General features: G+C 41.5%; 1 protein-coding gene across 2 annotated transcripts; it reads left to right on the plus strand.

Annotated features, from left to right (window-relative positions):
• The first annotated feature begins 197 nt into the window (after positions 1-197).
• On the plus strand, positions 198-17,872 carry RAC1 (Rac family small GTPase 1). 2 transcript variants are annotated; one of them, XM_081169762.1, is made up of 7 exons: positions 198-455; positions 8,674-8,745; positions 9,613-9,730; positions 13,107-13,163; positions 14,598-14,660; positions 15,900-16,059; positions 16,252-17,872. In XM_081169762.1, exons 1-7 carry the CDS (start codon positions 421-423, stop codon positions 16,380-16,382), a joined length of 636 nt encoding a protein of 211 aa, XP_081025888.1. In that variant the 5' UTR covers positions 198-420; the 3' UTR covers positions 16,383-17,872. The 2 variants fall into 2 exon arrangements, with proteins under 2 accessions (XP_081025888.1, XP_081025889.1); XM_081169763.1 differs by lacking the exon at positions 13,107-13,163 and having other exon boundaries at positions 200-455.
• Positions 17,873-18,082: the final 210 nt, after the last annotated feature.

Below are 18,082 nucleotides of genomic sequence, written 5' to 3' on the forward strand. Positions count from 1 at the left end.
GTCGTTCCGAGCGCGCCCGAAACGTGACGCTATTCCCTACCCCGCCCCCCCACCTCCTCTCTCCGTCCAACTTCCGTCGGGGCTTGAGTGAGGCCAGGCCCAGCGAAACATTCCCGAAGGCGGTCCCGCCGATGAGGAGGGAAGAGGGCGAGGCCGCGAGGCCGGATGTGAGCGGAGCGGCCGCTTCCTGTTTCCTCACAGGCTCCGCTCGCCCGCCCCGCGCTTTGGGTGGTGGCCGTTGCTCCGGCGGCGCCGTGACCGTTTTCCCTCAGTCAACTTCCTCTCCTCCCACGGGAAAGAGCCGAGGCCCTTTGGGGATTTCCTCCTCGCTCTCCTCCCCGCCACGACGCCTCGCGGGCTCCTCGGCGAGCAACAGGAACCGGCGGCGACGACGACGAAGCAGCAGCAGCAGCCGCCCCGATGCAGGCCATTAAGTGTGTGGTGGTGGGAGACGGGTAAGTCGCCGCGGACCCTGTCCCCGGGATAAGAGCCTTCTCCTCTCCCGTCCGGGCCTCTCGCATATTTGGGTTGCCAGGACCCTCGCCTCCAGCCCCCCGCCTCGGCAACGGGAGGAAGAAGGGGAAATTCTGACTCAGGCGGGCCTGGATAGCGCAGGCTGAGGGGGCGACTTTTTCCTGCCGAGTGTAGGAGGCGCAGGAGGGGGAAGGTTTGCAGCGGAGTCCAATGCTGGATTTCTGGGATTATGAGAAGGGAATATACTTTTAATATGCCCAAAGAACCCCACGGAAATTGGGTTTTTCCCCTGTGCGCCTCCAAATACATGCATAAGCACAGCCCCACCCCAACATAGCAGTCATTTCTGTTCCCCAACCTTCAATACATACACATACACGCTCCAGGAAGAATGGGCGTCTTGTGCCAAACCCTAATCTCCACTTGCCTTTTTGTGCCTTTTGGCTATGTGGGGTGGGGGTGGGGCGGTCTCTTCCATGGACCCGACCATGTGGAGTTTGGCTCTCCTCCCCACCCCCTGCCAGTCTCTTAATTCTTCAATATAGTTCTGAGTAAACACAACTCGAATCCGGATGTTGCCACAGTGCTCAGTAGGACCTTACTCCCTTGTAAGAACTGTGAGGGTCGTAGCCCTAGTCGCCACGGTTTGTCCATGCAAGCTGGGCAGGACTTTGCGCGTGGGGTGATTTTGTCCAGCAAGGCTATCTTTACTTCAGGGTAATAACCCCCCTTCAAACTTAGTTTCATAAATGAGCGTGCGTAACTTGCAGAAGTCTTGTGCTACTCCCAAGGAAGTGCATAGGATCGCCTCCCAAGTCTGCCAGACCTGGACTGTTGCTTTCCCCTTCTCCTTTCTCCCCTTTACTAGCTGCTCCTAATATTAGGTATTCTTTCAACATGTAGTATGTGGTTAGTCCTGAGGAATTTCAGCACCCACCCTCTGATAATGCTGCTTCTACTAGGATGAAACATAGGGTGCTTCCTGATGTTGGGGTGACTGCTGCTGAGAGCAGCCACTAGCCATTTGCTGTTGAACAGACAGAAGTGCCACAGAACTTTATGTATTCACTAACTCCAGCAGTAAGGAGAGGGCTGGGCATAGAGGGGAAATGACTACAATGCACCCAGCAGTTCTAGAGGTACCTATACAAAGGGAGGGGTTTCCTTCCATGGGGGGTGTGTTGGCATTAACTGTGCTCCAAGACTTAAGGGGTCAGCATTTGCTTTTGTGGTAGAGGAAGGTAATCTCTGAATAGATGTTTATGTACAATGAGACTTTAACATCTGGTTTTGCAAGTTTTGAACTGAGGCAATAATGTTATCTATGTAGATTCCAGTGAGGTATAGATTTATTGCAATCATTAGATACAATTATGCTTCCAAAATTCAGTGACTAGTCTTGTGGGCTTTGCATGAATTGCTTTTTGCCTGCTGTAGCACTGGTGTCAAACCTCTGCTTTGTTTTGAGGTTAACAAAGAAAACCCACTTCCTAAAATCATTCATAAGTTGTTCAAGGCTGTGCTACCATGTATATTTTCTAGGTAGTAAATCTCATTGAATGAATTGGCTTGTTCCTAATGTTTGCTCAGAAGTAAGACATGTTGCTTGCTTGGAGCACTTGGGATGAATTTGGTGTAAAGTAAAAAAAATAAGCATTTATATAACAATGACTTAAGCTAGTAACTTTCTGTCTCTGAAGTCTTCACTTTTCCCAAAACCTTCATACATACATATGGAGGGGAAAGTGATCAACACATTTTTTGAATTTTTCACTAAGTTTAACTTGATACAAATTAACTTGTAGAAAAAGGGTTATTTGGTTGTTGTGTTTTTATATTGTAATTTTATATTGTGAACTGCCTTGAGTCCGGGTATAGGGCAGTATATAAATTTAATAACAACAAACAAACAAACAAACAAACAAACAAACAGATAAACCTATTCTTCCCTCTAAGAGCAGAAGAGCCCTGCTGGATCAGCCCAAAGGCTTATCTAGGCCAGTATTCTGTTTCCTATGGTGATGAACCAGATGCCTTTTGGAAAGCCCATAAGCAGGACATGCAGACAGAAACCCTCTCTGCTGCTGCTGTTCCTCAGCAACTTGGCATACAGATAATATGCTTCTTCTGATCATAGACATAGAAGATAGCCATTGTGACTAGTAGCCATTGATAGTCTTAGTCTCCTCTTTTCTGCTTTGCCACCAACATAAGATGGCTTCAAATTACCAGATGGTTTTAACTTTCCACAACTTGTGGTAGTGAATTTCATAGTTTTAACAATGCGCTGTGTAAAGAGGTACTTTATTTTGTGAGTCCTGAGTCTCCCACCATTCAGCTCTGCAATTGAAGTTATGCCTACTTCAGTTTGTGTGTTTATTACTTCTATAGTCAACCCCTAACAGCCTTGTGAGTAGAATATATATAGAGAGAGAGCTTCTTGGATGAATAGGGATTTAACTCCAGTTTCTACAGTCCTAGTCAAACAAGACTTCTCTTGGTTATTGTAGATTACAGAAACTTGGGTACAAGTGTATATATTTAGGTGATCCTACTAGTATTGGATTACACAGTGGTAATGTTTGCTTATTCCATCACACAACAGGTATGAAAATATGTTTATGCATTGATAGTGCTCCATAAAGGTGTCACACACAGAGGAACCCCTTTTTGTTCTCCAAACTGATGTGACACATGGCTTCTGTTATAAAGATTATGCTAAAATGTATGTGTGTTTCAACTCTGGTGTTTTTCAATTATCGAGACAAGGCAGTTTCCATCATTTGTGTGTCTCTTTCCCCCCTCTTCTAGACGTCAGCTCAGAGGAGCATTGGAGACCAGCTGGAAAACAAGACTAGTCTTATCCCGTTAGATTTTTTTTTCAAATAGAAACAAAAATCCTGTGTTGTCTATAACTGAGCATTACAACAAATCTGTGTAGCTTCTCTGAGAAGTACAGATAACAGCTCTGTGTATCACCATTGCTATCTCTATGTAATATGATGTGTAGTTCAGTCTTCAGATTACAAATAAATCTGAAGATTCTTGTAAAATAACGGATGAAATATAATTCAGAGTTATGTATGAGGGCTGAAAGTCTAAAGATTGATGATAGCTCAGTAATTAGTTGAGCTTGATAGTAAGCCAGTCATTTTACCTGTCCGAGGAGATTACTTGGAACCCTTGTTAGAAACTGAGATAGAAAAGCTGGGAGCCAAATGGCTTCTGGGACCTGGGTTGTGGGCACCAAAACAGAATGTCTAGTTGCTATTGGGGGGGGGTGCGTTGTCAGCAACACTTTTTATTTATTATTTTGATAAGCATGAAGTAATATGCAATTCACATGACACATTGTTAATATCACATTTTTAGCAGAAATTGTTGATAAATGTTTGATTTGGTGTTTACAATAAAAATATTGGTACCATACTCCAGTTTTCAAAACACTACTCTTTATTGTTAAACTCCTTAACATATTGTCTATGCTTAGCATATACTTTGAGGCTTCAAAGCTCATACATTTCAGTAATCCTTGGAGAATGTGAATTATCTAGGCCCATTCTAGGTTGGATTTTGGCACTGAAACAGCCTTGATTGCCCTGATTGATAACCTGTATTGGGGGAATATGACCCTGTTGATTCACCTTGATCTCATGTTGACTTTTGGTACCATCAACAATGCATATCGTCCAGGAGCAGTGTGATGAGGTGGGAGTTCGAGGCATAGTGTTATGGTGGTTACCTACAATTCCACTACCACCCAACAGCATTTCTCTGTCTTCTCCATGCATAGGATCTCTACTTGCATGTTATGCCTCTTCCTTTGAACATAGACAGAGAAACCTTTAGTATTATTTTTAACTTCTCTTGCAAGCCTGAGCACATTCTGAACTTTGGCCACCTGACCTCCCCCAACTGTTGGTTACTCATGTATACTCCTCCTTAATGATACTTCCCCTTTCTTTCATTTCTTATGCATGCCCTTCTGAAATCTCAGCTCATCTGTATGCTCCTTATGTAGCCACACCAGTTTTTTTAGATGCCTCCCGCTTTTCTTTCTTGTTGGAATTGTCAGCATTTCTGCATTCAGTATTGCATCTTTAAGAAACTCGCATCTTGGACTCCTCTTTGAGTATTTCTGACCATGAGATATCAACCAGTAGTTTCTTAAGCTTTTTGAAATTGGCCTTCTTAAATTCCAGAATGCATGCCCAACTATACTCTGCTTTCCCTTTCCTCTGTATCATGGAATCCAAGAGGACATCATCACATCCTCCAGTGTTCCTTGTACTTCCACTTTATCAATCAGTTCCTCCCTGTTGGTGAGGAATAGGCCCAAGATAGATGACCTCCTTGTTGCTTCTTCCACCTTCTGGGAAATGAAATGGTCATTGAGGAAATGGAGAAATTTGGTGGACTTAACATTCTTGGCCGAGTTTTAATCCCAACAGATGTCAGGGTAGTTGAAGTCTCCCATGACTACTGTATCTCTCATTTTTGAATGTTTGGTAATCTGCTATAGAAAAGCATCATCCAAGTCTTCAGTCTGGCTTGAAGGCCTATAGCAGACACAGTAAGGCCACTGTTGTTTCCCTCTCCTATGATTTTTACCTATATGCTCTCAATTTGCCTTCCATGTTCCAAGTCATGGATCTCTTCACAAGTGTACATTTCCTTTGCCTATAATGCTGCTGCTACTCCTCCCTTCCTGTTTGGTCTATTCCTTTTGAATAGGTTATTCATTTTGAATGTAGGTATAGGCATGTAACAGTTTCTTGGTAAGAATTGGAATGGTGTGGAAAGATGGGTGGATTTGGATAGGAGTAGTTAGGAGAGTATGCAGAAATCCTGATTACTGACACCAGAAGTTCCATTTCTTTTTCTTTTTTTAGTTCTGAGGCACTATTCTCCAACAATAAGAGCTTACAACATAAATATGAAAGTGAAATTTTCAGGAAGCTGTATATTCCCACCAATTTACCATACTGTGCCATAGTCACAACCCTTTTTCATACCATCCATTGGCTCATTGGGAAAAAAATGACTTGATGTATGTAACCCATGCAGAAACATCTTGTTATAATAATATTACTATCAAGAGGCTAATATTTTATAGTGAAATATTTTGTTTTAGGTCTAACTTGTGACACACAACACAGTTCACTTAAGGGTATTTGAATAAACCATATTATAGTAATAAAAAAAGTGCATGTAAAAGTTTTGTTTTGTTTTTAAATCTGGGGAATATTTTTTAAAACAAAACTAGAAAGTTATTGCAGAGTAGGAAGGAAATGCTATATTTATTTAAAACTTTCTAATCATGCCATCAAATTATTAATTTGGTTAGTGCAAGTAGGTCAGGCAGAGCATAGCTGAAACAATGCTCACCTAACTTACAACTTTCTGACTTAATTCTATGCTTTAAAAAGTTGCACATCTAGCACTTACATTTTTCCATAGAGAGGAGTTGGGTTTACTGAGACTATTCAAAGCTTTACATGTACAGTACTTGAATTGAGTGAATCATTACAAAGTCTAAGGAGATGAAACCTTCATTTTGGAGCGGAATATCTGTGCAGAAATGATTCATAGGGCAAAGAGCCAGCAAACTGAGAAGGCAGGAAGCCTAGAATTGAAGAACTGTAGAGCTGAGGCCGGTGGGACCTGTTTGTTCTTGTTGCCATCTCCTTATTAGTTTTAGTGGAATTGCCTGATGTGCTTTTAGAGTCATGGCAGAGGCAGCTCTTGATCCTTCTGTGCTAGACTTGAAATCTTTCACCACTTCTTTCTAAAATGTGTTTGAGTGGTTTCGTGCTGCTTCTTCAAATTAAGCCATGGTTTAAAATAAACTGGTTTAATATGACATGCAGATCAACTATTATGCATTCAGATTCCTGTGTTTTCTTGATAATAAAATTCAGGCTTTTCTGCCACACTCCCTAACCCTGAAATATATCTGTGCTGTGTGGTACTGTCTTAGCTAAAATCAAATTTGTGCACATTTGTGTGTGAATATATGCTACCTTACTGGCATTGGTCTCAAGGCGCTGGACCAGCTCAGGTACTACTTCACTCTGAGCGTTGCATGCGTGCTCTTTCCCGACTGCCCCTTCCTGATTCTTTGCTGTTGTGGGGAGAAATTAATAAATAAACCAGAGACTACTTTAATGTGGCATCTCTCTGATCTCAGAGGATGATACCTGAGATTCTGCATTCACATAAATGAAATGGTGAGATCCCGCCATTGATATACTTTGCCCTGTGGCAAGGGATCTTTCTTGGATACAGCTCTGAGGTGAACTATTGTCTGGATAGGCCTGCTATATTTCAAGCTTTGAAATGTGTGCAGCAGGCTATTCAAGGAGTGCTAAGATACATAACCACACCTGGCAATGCCTGATTTCTCCACAAATGTCTATTATGCTTTGTGCTTACACAGTGACTTTCATCTTCAGAGCACTTTGCAAACACTAATAATTGCAAAGCAATTACCTCACCACTCAAGTTAAGAAAGCTGAAGAGACTGTGATCTGGAGCTGGGATTGCAAGTTGAAAAGTTCTTCTAGTATTGAATTTAAATGGTTAAACTGCCTTCTGAAAGTTTAAAAGTTGTTCAAACTGGGCTAGCATGTCACTGAATACCAGTTGCAGGTGGGGGAGAGATAATAGTGCATAGAGTTAATGCTTTCATGTTCTGCCTGTGGGCTTTCTAGAGCCCTCTTGTGGAGGGGAACACTGCTGAACTAGAAGGACCTTTAGTCTGATCTAGCAGGATGTGTATGTTCCGTCTTTCTTACAAATCTGACGTTTTTAAAGAAACAAAGCTAGAAGAAATTGGAGGAAGGAGCAATAGCCAGTGGATTTCAGAAGACAGTTTAACAATTTAAATTCACCATTAAATAGCACCATTGCCAAAACGGGAGCCAAAATGTTAGAGAACTAAGCTGTTTGAAAACCAGGGTACAACTGTATTGGTTTAATAAGACTCAAAATTAACCCCATAAGTCTTAAATTACATTTAAACCAAGAACGTAGAGGCTTAGAACAAGCAACAATCCTAAACTAACTTTAAATTGTGGTTTAAAATCTTGGCTTTTTGCACACCTGGTAACCATAGTTTCCTGGTCTAGATGTTACCTGAAGATTACCTGGCCATGTGAAGTATGAAGAAGTGATAATGTTTGGGAAAGTGAATGGATGGAGTACACACATCTGCTTCCCCAACATGAGGCTTGTTAACTATTATTTGATGGCCAAAATTCAGATATACCATATAGAGAGATGTTTACAATGCCATTAAGCTGCAGCTGCACAGGTTAAAGCAAGAAATTGGAAAGCTGAAGATCAGGGGTAGGCAACCTAAGGCCCATGGGCCACAAGCGACCCACGGGAGTCATTCAACTGGCCCCCGAGCTGCCTGCTCAGTGAGTCCCCGTGTGCTGTGCTAAACTGGCGCAGCACGGGGACTTTCTTCCGCAGTGCCGGAAATCGCCGGCGCGCACACGCAATCCAGCCCACAGATGAATCTGCACCGGTGAACTGGCCCAGGCGAGGTAAACCTTGCCGACCCCTGCTGAAGATGGAGGAACATGTCAATAATGGAAAATTTTAATAGGGGAATAAACTGTAATGGGAAGATTAACAGAGCAAAGATTGAATGAGACAAACAAACGTGGAAGATAATTTCATATGGTGGTGGTACAGATTCATTCTCTAATCAAAAACTAGTGAAATTGGGATCTCAACACCCAACTTCACAAAAACGATTCTGGAGAAACTTGATAAGTTGAGATGATGATGATGATTTTATTATTTGTACCCCACCCATCTGACTGGGTTGCCCCAGCCACTGTGGGTGGATTCCAACGAATATAAAAGCAAAATAAAACATCAAACATTAAAAACTTCCCTGAACAGGGCTGCCTTCAGATGTCTTCTAAAAGTCAGATATTTATTTCCTTGACATCTGATGGGAGGGTGTTCCACAGGGCAGGCGCCATACTGAGAAGGCCCTCGGAGCTAATTCCCTGTAGCTTCACTTTGCATTCTGAGGGAACCACCAGAAGGCCCTTGGAGCTGGATCTCAGTGTCTAAACCAGAGATGAAACAATGCTCTTCACATTTCCCCTATATATTATGAAAATAAAGACTATCATGTGAATGGGCTCTTATCAGGACTTTTTCTTTCTCTCTTAACAGTGCTGTGGGTAAAACATGCCTACTCATCAGTTATACAACCAATGCATTTCCTGGAGAATATATACCCACTGTGTAAGTATTTCCTTTTGTATCTTTAGCACTTTTTCATGTCCAAAGGGCTGTAGAGCACTTGACTTGCCTCTTTTTACAATAGTGAAGTGAGGTAGGTTGAGCTGAAGGAAATTGTATCCAAGGACACCCAATGAGCTTGGTAGCTGATCATGAGTTGGACTTGCATCTCTGACCACTGGTTCACAGCCATAAACACACAGCTAATTGTTCAAACCTTGTAAGCAGCAGTCTGTGACACCCGTGTGCTTTGAATTAGTTGGCTCCTAGCTGTGCATGTTACATGTCTAAAAGTCATGTATATGTCAGAAGAAAAGGTGTGTTTACCTCAGTCATATTATATGTCTGAAAGGGTGTATTTGCCAGAGGCTGAGGATATGCATAGCTGATGGGAAATGTGTCTGGTCCTTTGTAACCAGAGAAACAACCCTTTAAATAGTATTTCAGTCCTACTGTCTACAAACAAGGGAGTAGTGGTATGCTTGCCTGCCTGTGAAAAGCTAGCATATCTGGAAAAAAGTTATTTTCATGCAATATTAAAAAGCATGCAAGGTATAGGATTTGGGGGAAGCTACATTGACTGAAGCAAATAAGGGCTGTAGAAGAGCAAAGTCATGGGCTTACATAAATCCCATTTGCTGTAATGAGACTTGCTCAGGAGTCGTTCCTAGTGGATTAAGCCTCATGTGACAAAACATTTTAAAGTGTTTTATATATGTGAAATACACATACATGGCACCTAAAACTAAGTGGAGAAGGTGCCATGCAAATCCCTTTAGGTGATAATCCTGCTCTAAAGTGACAGCAGTGTGATGCACAGAGGGATAGGGTTTAAAGAAAATACACTAACTTTCCCCCCTCACTCCGTAGCTTCGACAATTATTCTGCCAATGTGATGGTTGATGGAAAGCCAGTCAATCTGGGCTTGTGGGATACAGCTGGACAAGAGGACTATGACAGACTACGCCCGTTATCTTACCCACAGACAGTAAGCTTTTATAGTGGATGATTTGACGTGTGTGTGTGTGTGTGTCTAATTGCAGGCTTGCAGAAGATTAAGGATGCTTTCACTTCGAGTGTAAAATATGCTGAACCAACATGCCAAGACACTTAACAAACTGCACAGGGACTATGGTGAAGCCTACATTAATCCTTGCTAGTCTAAGCAGGGGCTAGTAGCAGCTATGTGAGAAGCAGAGTTCAAAAGAACAATTGTTGAGCAAACTCTTCCCATTAATTGGTGTCTGTCTCTTGGTAACTTTCTGACCAGTTCTAATTTACCGCTGCAATCCCAAGCCAGCTGTGTTAGACGCTGGCAGCTGAAGAAATCTGACTGAGCTCCTGGAAACGCCTCTTGTGTAAGTTCACATCAAGAGCATTTTCAGGTGTAATGTCTTGCACAGCCAGTTGAGCAGGTGATACCGGATCATCGTGTCTGGACAACAACATGCCTGTACAAATTTCTTTCACAGGTTCTTTTCAGACATGATCTCGTGCTGCCAGCCAAACATGAAAGTAACTTCATCTTTACTTGGCTGTGCAGCATTACCATGTCTGAAGCCATCCTGATGTAACTCTTGTGCATAAGCTTTTACTTCTGCATGATGACTCATTTGTTTCTATGGGGCTCGTAAAGGTGAGCTTCCGGTGGGTGTCAAAATCTCTAATCCTTAATAAGCAGGTTCTGTAATTGCAAACTCCTTAATGCAAAAGCTTTCTGCCTCCTTACTGCTATTTAACCACTGTTGCTAACGTTACATTTTTAACATGCTTGCTCGTCTTGTGTTGCTCTGCTGCTCCCATTTTTTTTTAGAATGGAATTTGAGACTGCATTAGTAGTTTCCCCCCAGAACAATCCATTCCTTCCTTTGGCTGAGCTCGTTGTTCAAGTTTCTGATTTAGCACAGCGTCCATTGGATCTCAAGGCTGAACGGCACTGCTGAAATAGTTACAGTGAATCTGTGCTGTGCTTAGAATATTCCAGAACAACGCCACTGTTAAATAATCTAGGGTACAAAATAGTTTCATCAGCAAGGCCCTTGATGGGAGGTCAGCAACCCGGCTAAAAAGCAGCCTTTGTTCATTCTTGCTGTTCAGGCACAGTCTGACACTATCATCGCTAAGCACTGATGTTCAGCTTTTCACTGGGGGGCAAGAGATGAATTGTGACACGGGCTCATTTATGGTAAATGAAAATGTGAGCAAGGTTATAACTCTGAAATGAGTAGATCTGGATGGCAGTAGTAGGGGCAAAATGTATTGGCAGCACTGGGCATGAAATATATTGGCAGCCTCCTTGCATGTTGCCTTCTGAATTGCTCTTGTGCTGCCATTTGTCCGTTCCTGCTGTTGGGGGCAGGGAGTACAGAATGAATGATGAGCGACTACTGTATCTCAGCTCTTCCAAAATCCACTTCCCCAAAGATACTAATTACGAAGGTTAATTCCTTGTTCTTAGATAGCATTTGTTTTTCTCTTATATGATAGGTTAAGATTGGTTTGGTTTCAAGTGAAGAATTTATTGTTTAATGAATTGGGTTATAACAAAACTTTATTGCACATAGATAAAATCAAAAATTAAAACCACACCCATAATAAAAGCAAACAAGCAACAGAACAGGGTGTATATAAGTAATCTGTTTGTAAACACATCCCAGTACATAGGGACATTTTGATGGGTAACCACATTTGCTGCATTAAATTTTGAACTTGCGTTCTCTGCAGCTCCAGCAAATCTTGCAGCTCTGAATGGAACATATTGCTCTCTGTTAGACAGGAAGCAAATAATTTCCCCTAAATCTTCAGTAATGGCCAAACCTACAGTGGTTCACTGAATTTCTTCCCGATTGTTTTTTGGTTTACAGTTTTGCCCTGTGCATAGACTGAAAGTCTCTTTTCTTCATCTCATTCATGCTGTGGAATTGTCACTGATTGTGGAACACAAGTTGAGCAAGCACACCCTCTGCTCCTTATGGCTCAGCAGAAATTCAAACAGAGACTTCTCAAGTCATAAGAACAGCTTTTAAAATGAATAGATAATGGTTCACGGACTTCAGAGAAAGGGAGCAGAGCTTTTCCCTAGTGCTTTCAATTAATGCAAAAAATTAACTCTTGCCATCCAAGAAAGTAAAAAAAAATGCCAAGCTCTTAGTACTGTGGCCTTTCCCAGCTTGGTTCATGAACTACTTTACATTTCTGAAAAAATCAGATTTTGTTCCTTGTATCTGCTCATGTGCTCTGTGAAACAGCAAAATAGGGCCTTTTCTTTTCAGGGCTTGAGACTAAGGGGCTGGCAATACATTCGCATTGGCTATATTGCTGCTTCCAAGAGAGCTGCCGGAAAAGCCAGAAGGAAAACAAAAAGGGGTTCTTTGTTCCAAGAGAGACTCCAGAGTGCAGAGTGACTCATCTGGGGCAACCACAAAATCATGAGGAAGAAGCACACCTCAAACGTGCAGCTGAGTTACTGTGTTAAGCCTTGATGAAAAGAGATCAGTGACTGTAGTGTCCAAGTGTCTGTCCTACTTGGATTTGCTGGCTTGTCCTCCTCTGTTAATAGGCCAGATGCAAATTAAAGGTGAATTAAGTGCTGTAGCACCTAGAGAACAAATCATCTTTCCATGGATAAAGTTGGCAAAAGACTTGGATATTTCAAACCTAAATCACCTTTCTGTGCTTTGAAACCAAAATATTTAGCTACTTTCCAGACATGCTCATGCAAATACATACTTGGAAGTTCAAGGAAGGGCATTGCAATGCTTTGGGCCAAATGTGATGAAGCCTATAACATCGTGTGCCTCTAGCAATTGGCAGAGCTTTCCTATTGCAATTAAGACAGATTTCTTAGAAAGTTCTGCAAATGCACCATTTTAAAATAAATCATAAATATCCTTATTGGGGGCCCATGATTTCATTAGAAATTAACTTCCAAGTATAGCATGCTTAATGTTGTTGCACTTGGAATTACATGTTCAGTTGACCTGCAAAGGCGATCATTCCTGGCAGTGCCCCAGCTCAGAAAACATGTGTCTGTGGGGGGCATGCCCAAAGGCTTCTCTGCATCCAAAAATTAACTCCCCTGAAAATCAATAAAAAACATTTTTTTAAAAACTCAACCTCTTCACATATAGAAAAGAACTCAGCTTAGAACACTTCCGAAAAACCAACTTCCTTCAGGTAAAGGAGAGATTGTTGATTTTTATATAGAGGAAGATTTCACAGGTTTGCTCACATCCAATTCTGACATAGTACATCCCCATGAGGACTGTATTATGTTGACCTTATAGGAGCGGAAAATGATGAGCAAAGGGCTTATTTTTCTTTTAAGTCTCTCCTAATCTTAAATTGTTTCATGCTATTACTAGGTTGAAGGAACGAATGGTAAGGAATTAACTCCCAGGGTGAAACGTCAACCGTTCTGCGTATGTAAAACTTTCAACCATTATGCTCCAAGCTCTTTCATCTTCTTTTGCTGCTTCTCCTGCTGCCATAATACTGGCTCCCCATATTTTGGTGTCCCTATCCACCTTACGGTCCCAAACATCCTTTGAATTTCTGCTTCTCTTAAAAGTAAACGTGTTATTTAACAAACCACAGCTGTCGCATCAGACCAGACTCTTATTGTACCAAGGACATTTACTTCAAAAGGCTTCAGCTAGTCCTTTTCCTGAATGGGAAAACCACGGAGTGTCTGGGATTGGTGGAAGGCGAAAAGGACAAGAGGCACTTCGGTATCTGGCAAGCTGGAGGAGCTGCAGAGGGGCTATGGGAGCACATGAGTTTACAGCACTGCTCTTCACCAGGTGTCCTGCTGCATGGATAATTATTGTTGCAAGCGCTAAACTCTGGAGGTGTCAAGGTGCTGACCTAACAGCCTGGAGCTGCAACCCAATCAACTAACACTCCAAAGGGCCTCTGATTCTTTGGTAGCCAAGTTGTTACCTGTACGTGGGGTAAACTGGAAGGGTGTGTGAAGGAGGCTAGAGCAGAAAATATGACTTTCCCAATGTGAAGAGTTAAGCAGGAGCTTGCAAATGGAACTTGGGTGCTCGATACTTGCTGGGGATGAATTACAGCTGACCACCACTTTAGCTTGTGTAAAACTGTCCCCATTAGCTTCTAAGACTAGCAGTCTTATATCAGCAGAGACCTACTTAAGGGCGAGGTATACTAACTGCTGCATCCTAAGATGTTATGTTATCCTGAATTTGAGTGCCAGGAATTTCAGAGCACTTGGAGCAATGAGGCAGGGTTGGTCTATTACACAAATGGCTGCTCTTGTCCGTTTCTTGAAATAGGCAGTGCCTCTGTTCTAGGTAAGTCACCAGCCCCCAACTTCCCCTGGTCTGTAAGAGAAGAACTGGGTTAGTAATAGTAAAATTGAAGATGCAGCCTCAAATATACTTGCTAGGAAGTACGTCCTCATGAACTCTGGGGTGTACTTCTAGGAAAGCATATTTAAATATTATGCTCCTAAGCATCTTAAAAGAGGCATGTTATATTTCTAGTTTGTGGCCAGATTAGCAACCTTATTGGGATTAGAGGAAACAGCAACAATTTCCCCAGGAGATTCCTAAAGTAGTGAGCCAAATGATGTGAGTGCATAAATTGAGATACAGGGTTAGGATTCAGGTTGCTAAGTTCTACCAGGATTTTCTCGTGTTTTAATATTGCATTGCAGCTTTAACTGGAAAGAAAAAAGAGGTTCTGGGGCTCCTGTGCTGCTGGCTCAGCTTGCTGTCCATTAGCAACTGGAAATGTCCACGAGCGGAACTAGAAGTCTGATTATATGGCAAACTCATTATACCTGGAAAGTAACCACCAGAGACTAAGATTCTTAAAATACTGTTTTTCAGGATGTGTTCTTAATTTGCTTTTCACTTGTGAGTCCTGCATCCTTTGAAAATGTCCGTGCAAAGGTGAGTGAAAACATTTGTCTTTTCTTCCCTTGGGAGATTTCCCACAAATTTTTAACCTTCATTATTTTACAGCAGTAAAATAAATTAGTGGTTTGTTTTGTTTTTCTGTTTTGTTTGTTTTTAATAAAGTCTTCAAATTAAAACTGAAAGAGTGTTCGTTTCTAAAAGGAATATTTCAGGCTGAATATACGTAACTTATTTTAAACATAAGAGGTTGGATTTTGTTTGTTATTAGTTCTGCAGCATTTGAGAACTATTTTTGGAAGTAAAATATGAATGCCCAAAGTGTCAGAATGCCAAATTTTGATACTTTGGGCTGCTGTCATTTGAAAGGCAACTGGAATGCAATAGTCACTTTTTCATCTGCAAAAATAATGCTGGTAGTTCATTCATTCATTCATTCATTCATTCATTCATTCATTCATTCATTTAAACAAACAAACAAACAAACAAAATTGGTATCAACCCCCCTGCCATTTTGTGTTAACATCAAATGTGAAAGTTTATGACAAACCTCATTTTGGGTAAGTTATAATAAAGCTATTAGTCAAGATTGTTGGACGATGCAACTACCTCCTCAGAGTGTTTCTGGCTTTTGGAACAAAAACCCTTTGAGAGAATTGCTGGGTAGCCATTCTACCTGGATGCAGCAGGATGAGAGAGAGACCTACACAGCTCTCACCCATCAGTTTGGCTGGAACCAACTGTCATTTGGCTTCTCTCCCTGAACTGAGTCCTTATTTTGTTATCCCCCTGTGGGACATCACTTGTGCTGTAAAATTTATTTTGTAAAAATAAAATAAATAATAGTGCCAGTCCTCTTTGTTTTTCCAGTCCCTCCTCCATTCCTTTTGTATCATGTCTGCCTGGTTGTAGGCTACAGGCAGGATCTATGCTTCATCCTAGAAAACATCAAGTGCATTATAAATAAATCTAGCTATTCCTGACTGGCGGATTGGGTCTCAGAGCTGTTCTAGCTGACGAAAGGGAAAGGTTGGGTCCTGGGAACTGTTCTGCTCTGTTTTGGAGGCTTCTGCTTAGAAGTAGAGGGGGCGGCTCTTAAGCTTGTTTAATGCATTTGAGGCTCAACATTTGGCATACAGTTGGTCATGCTTAATACTTGCAGAGAAATGATGTGAATTTCAACCCAACGAATACCTGTATTTTTGTTTTATATTCTTAATATGCATGCTCTGTCTGCATATGCAGAGAAGCTAATCGCCCCCTTTTTCCTTTCAGTGGTATCCAGAAGTGCGACACCATTGCCCTAACACTCCCATCATCCTAGTGGGAACCAAACTTGACCTCCGAGATGACAAAGACACCATTGAAAAGCTGAAGGAGAAGAAGCTGACTCCCATCACCTACCCACAAGGCCTTGCCATGGCAAAAGAGATTGGTAGGGCTTTGATTTATCTGTGTGAGCCCTAATAGTTATTGTAGAACCTAAATTCAGCTGAAGGGCTGTTGAATTTGGGTCTCAGTGGGTGGGGGACGGACTTCAGCCTCCGTTTTGACTTGCTATTCTATGGGGTTGGGGTGTTTGGATTTCTAAGTAGCTCAGATTTGTTCTGGTTATTTTTCCCTGCAGGTGCGGTAAAATACCTAGAATGCTCAGCACTTACACAGCGAGGCCTCAAGACAGTCTTTGACGAAGCTATTCGAGCAGTTCTCTGCCCCCCTCCTGTAAAGAAGAGGAAGAGAAAATGTCTGCTACTCTAATGCAGCCCCCAGTCCCAGCCCCTTCCTCAGAACCTTCTGTGCTTTGCTTGGAACAATGGAGCATTCACAACAATGCCAAGTTCTTCTGTTAAAAAAGATTAGTTCTCTTACATCAAAAATTTTGAACCAATCATCACTATCTCTTTCCCCTTTGTTTAAAAAGTTAGATTTTGTTTTTCTTCTACTAAAGATATCCTTTTTTAAAAAAAAGACAAACCTATATAAAGCCTTATTTCCCCATGTCCCTTTGCTCAGATTAACTGAGTGTTGCCAAATTACCTGCTCATCTATGTTGTATTGTTGTGCTTTGTAGATGGAGCACGAAACCTGTTTGTTTTTTTTAAAGGCAAACAGGTGTCTTTAAAGATACTAATGTTTTATTAGGAATTGCAAAACTTTATAGGTTTCCCTTCTGATATCCTATTGGTAGGAAAATGCTGCTGTTTAATACACTCATTCAACTGATGTTCTTAGTATCTTTCTTTCATGCCTGAACTACCGCAATAATTGACAGCATACAGATTCCCTTTTTTAAATTAAAAAAAAAGTTTTCCTCTTTGTTAAGGACTGTGATTTAAACTTTTCCTTGAAATGTATTGTCTTCCTTGAGAGCAGTATATTGCTTTGATTGGTGAAAGATGCCTGGATTGGTCAAGGGAAACTGCCCAACAGTATTTTGACACTGTAAAGATCAATTTACACTACATTGTCCACAAGTTGGTTAAACTCAGTGGATTTCTCTCTCGTCTAATAAAACCAGTAAACTGAAACCCTCTGTTGCACCTAAGCAGTAACTGAAGGGGGAAGGTTGGTATTTTTTTATGGATCACTTGTTTGCATTTTCCAGTGCCGCATTCATTTTGCTACAATTTTGAACTGGTCATTCCCTCACATGTTCTTGCTAGATGCTTTATTGTAGAATCTTCTTCCTGAGCAATATAACTTGTATTTTAAAACCTTTCTGATATATTTGCATTTTTTTTGTAGTTTAGATATATTCAAGCATAGCCTTGTTTCTGTTTCTCCCCCCCTCTTCTCCTGTCATAATAGTATACATGTTTTTTTGAAAGGCTTCCTTTAGTCTTCAGGTGACTTGATGTAAAAATCATGTTCAGCAGATTTACCACTTCTAGTACTTTTTTTATATTTCACACCACCTTAATCATCTTCCTTTAATGTCACCATTTGCCAGGTAACCTGATGCTGTAATTTTACTAATACTGACATCGCCCTTTTGACCTCGCCTCTTGTTGATTGATCTAGTAATGGCAGTTGGTATGTGAGGTTCTGTAACTTAGTGCTAACCATGTTCCATACATCCCAGATGCTGGCAAGAACACAACATTGAGCTACAACCTTTCAACTACTAGAACAAAAAAAATAAAAATAAATGGAGTTTGCAAGATTGTGAAGTTTTTACATTGATCTTTTTGGTAATGCAATTTAGCAGTATGTTTTGCATGTATGACTTAATAAATTTCTTGAATCACGCTGGTGGTCGAGCTTGAATTTGTGAACTGAATTCATATATTGCAGAGGTTTTCAACTTTTTTGAGTCCACAGCTCCCTTTATCTTCTTTCTGTGGCACCCCTGTGGGGCTCAGGAGCCCAGTTATGTCACCCCTCACCTGCAGAGCTGGCAGCCTCTCACCCTTTTTCAAACACCCTCCCTTGTGGAGTGTTCCCTCAGCCTCCTCTCC

Source organism: Podarcis bocagei (genome assembly GCF_964188305.1).
Source record: "Podarcis bocagei genome assembly, chromosome: 14".
In the NCBI taxonomy this organism is placed as follows: Eukaryota; Metazoa; Chordata; class Lepidosauria; order Squamata; family Lacertidae; genus Podarcis; species Podarcis bocagei.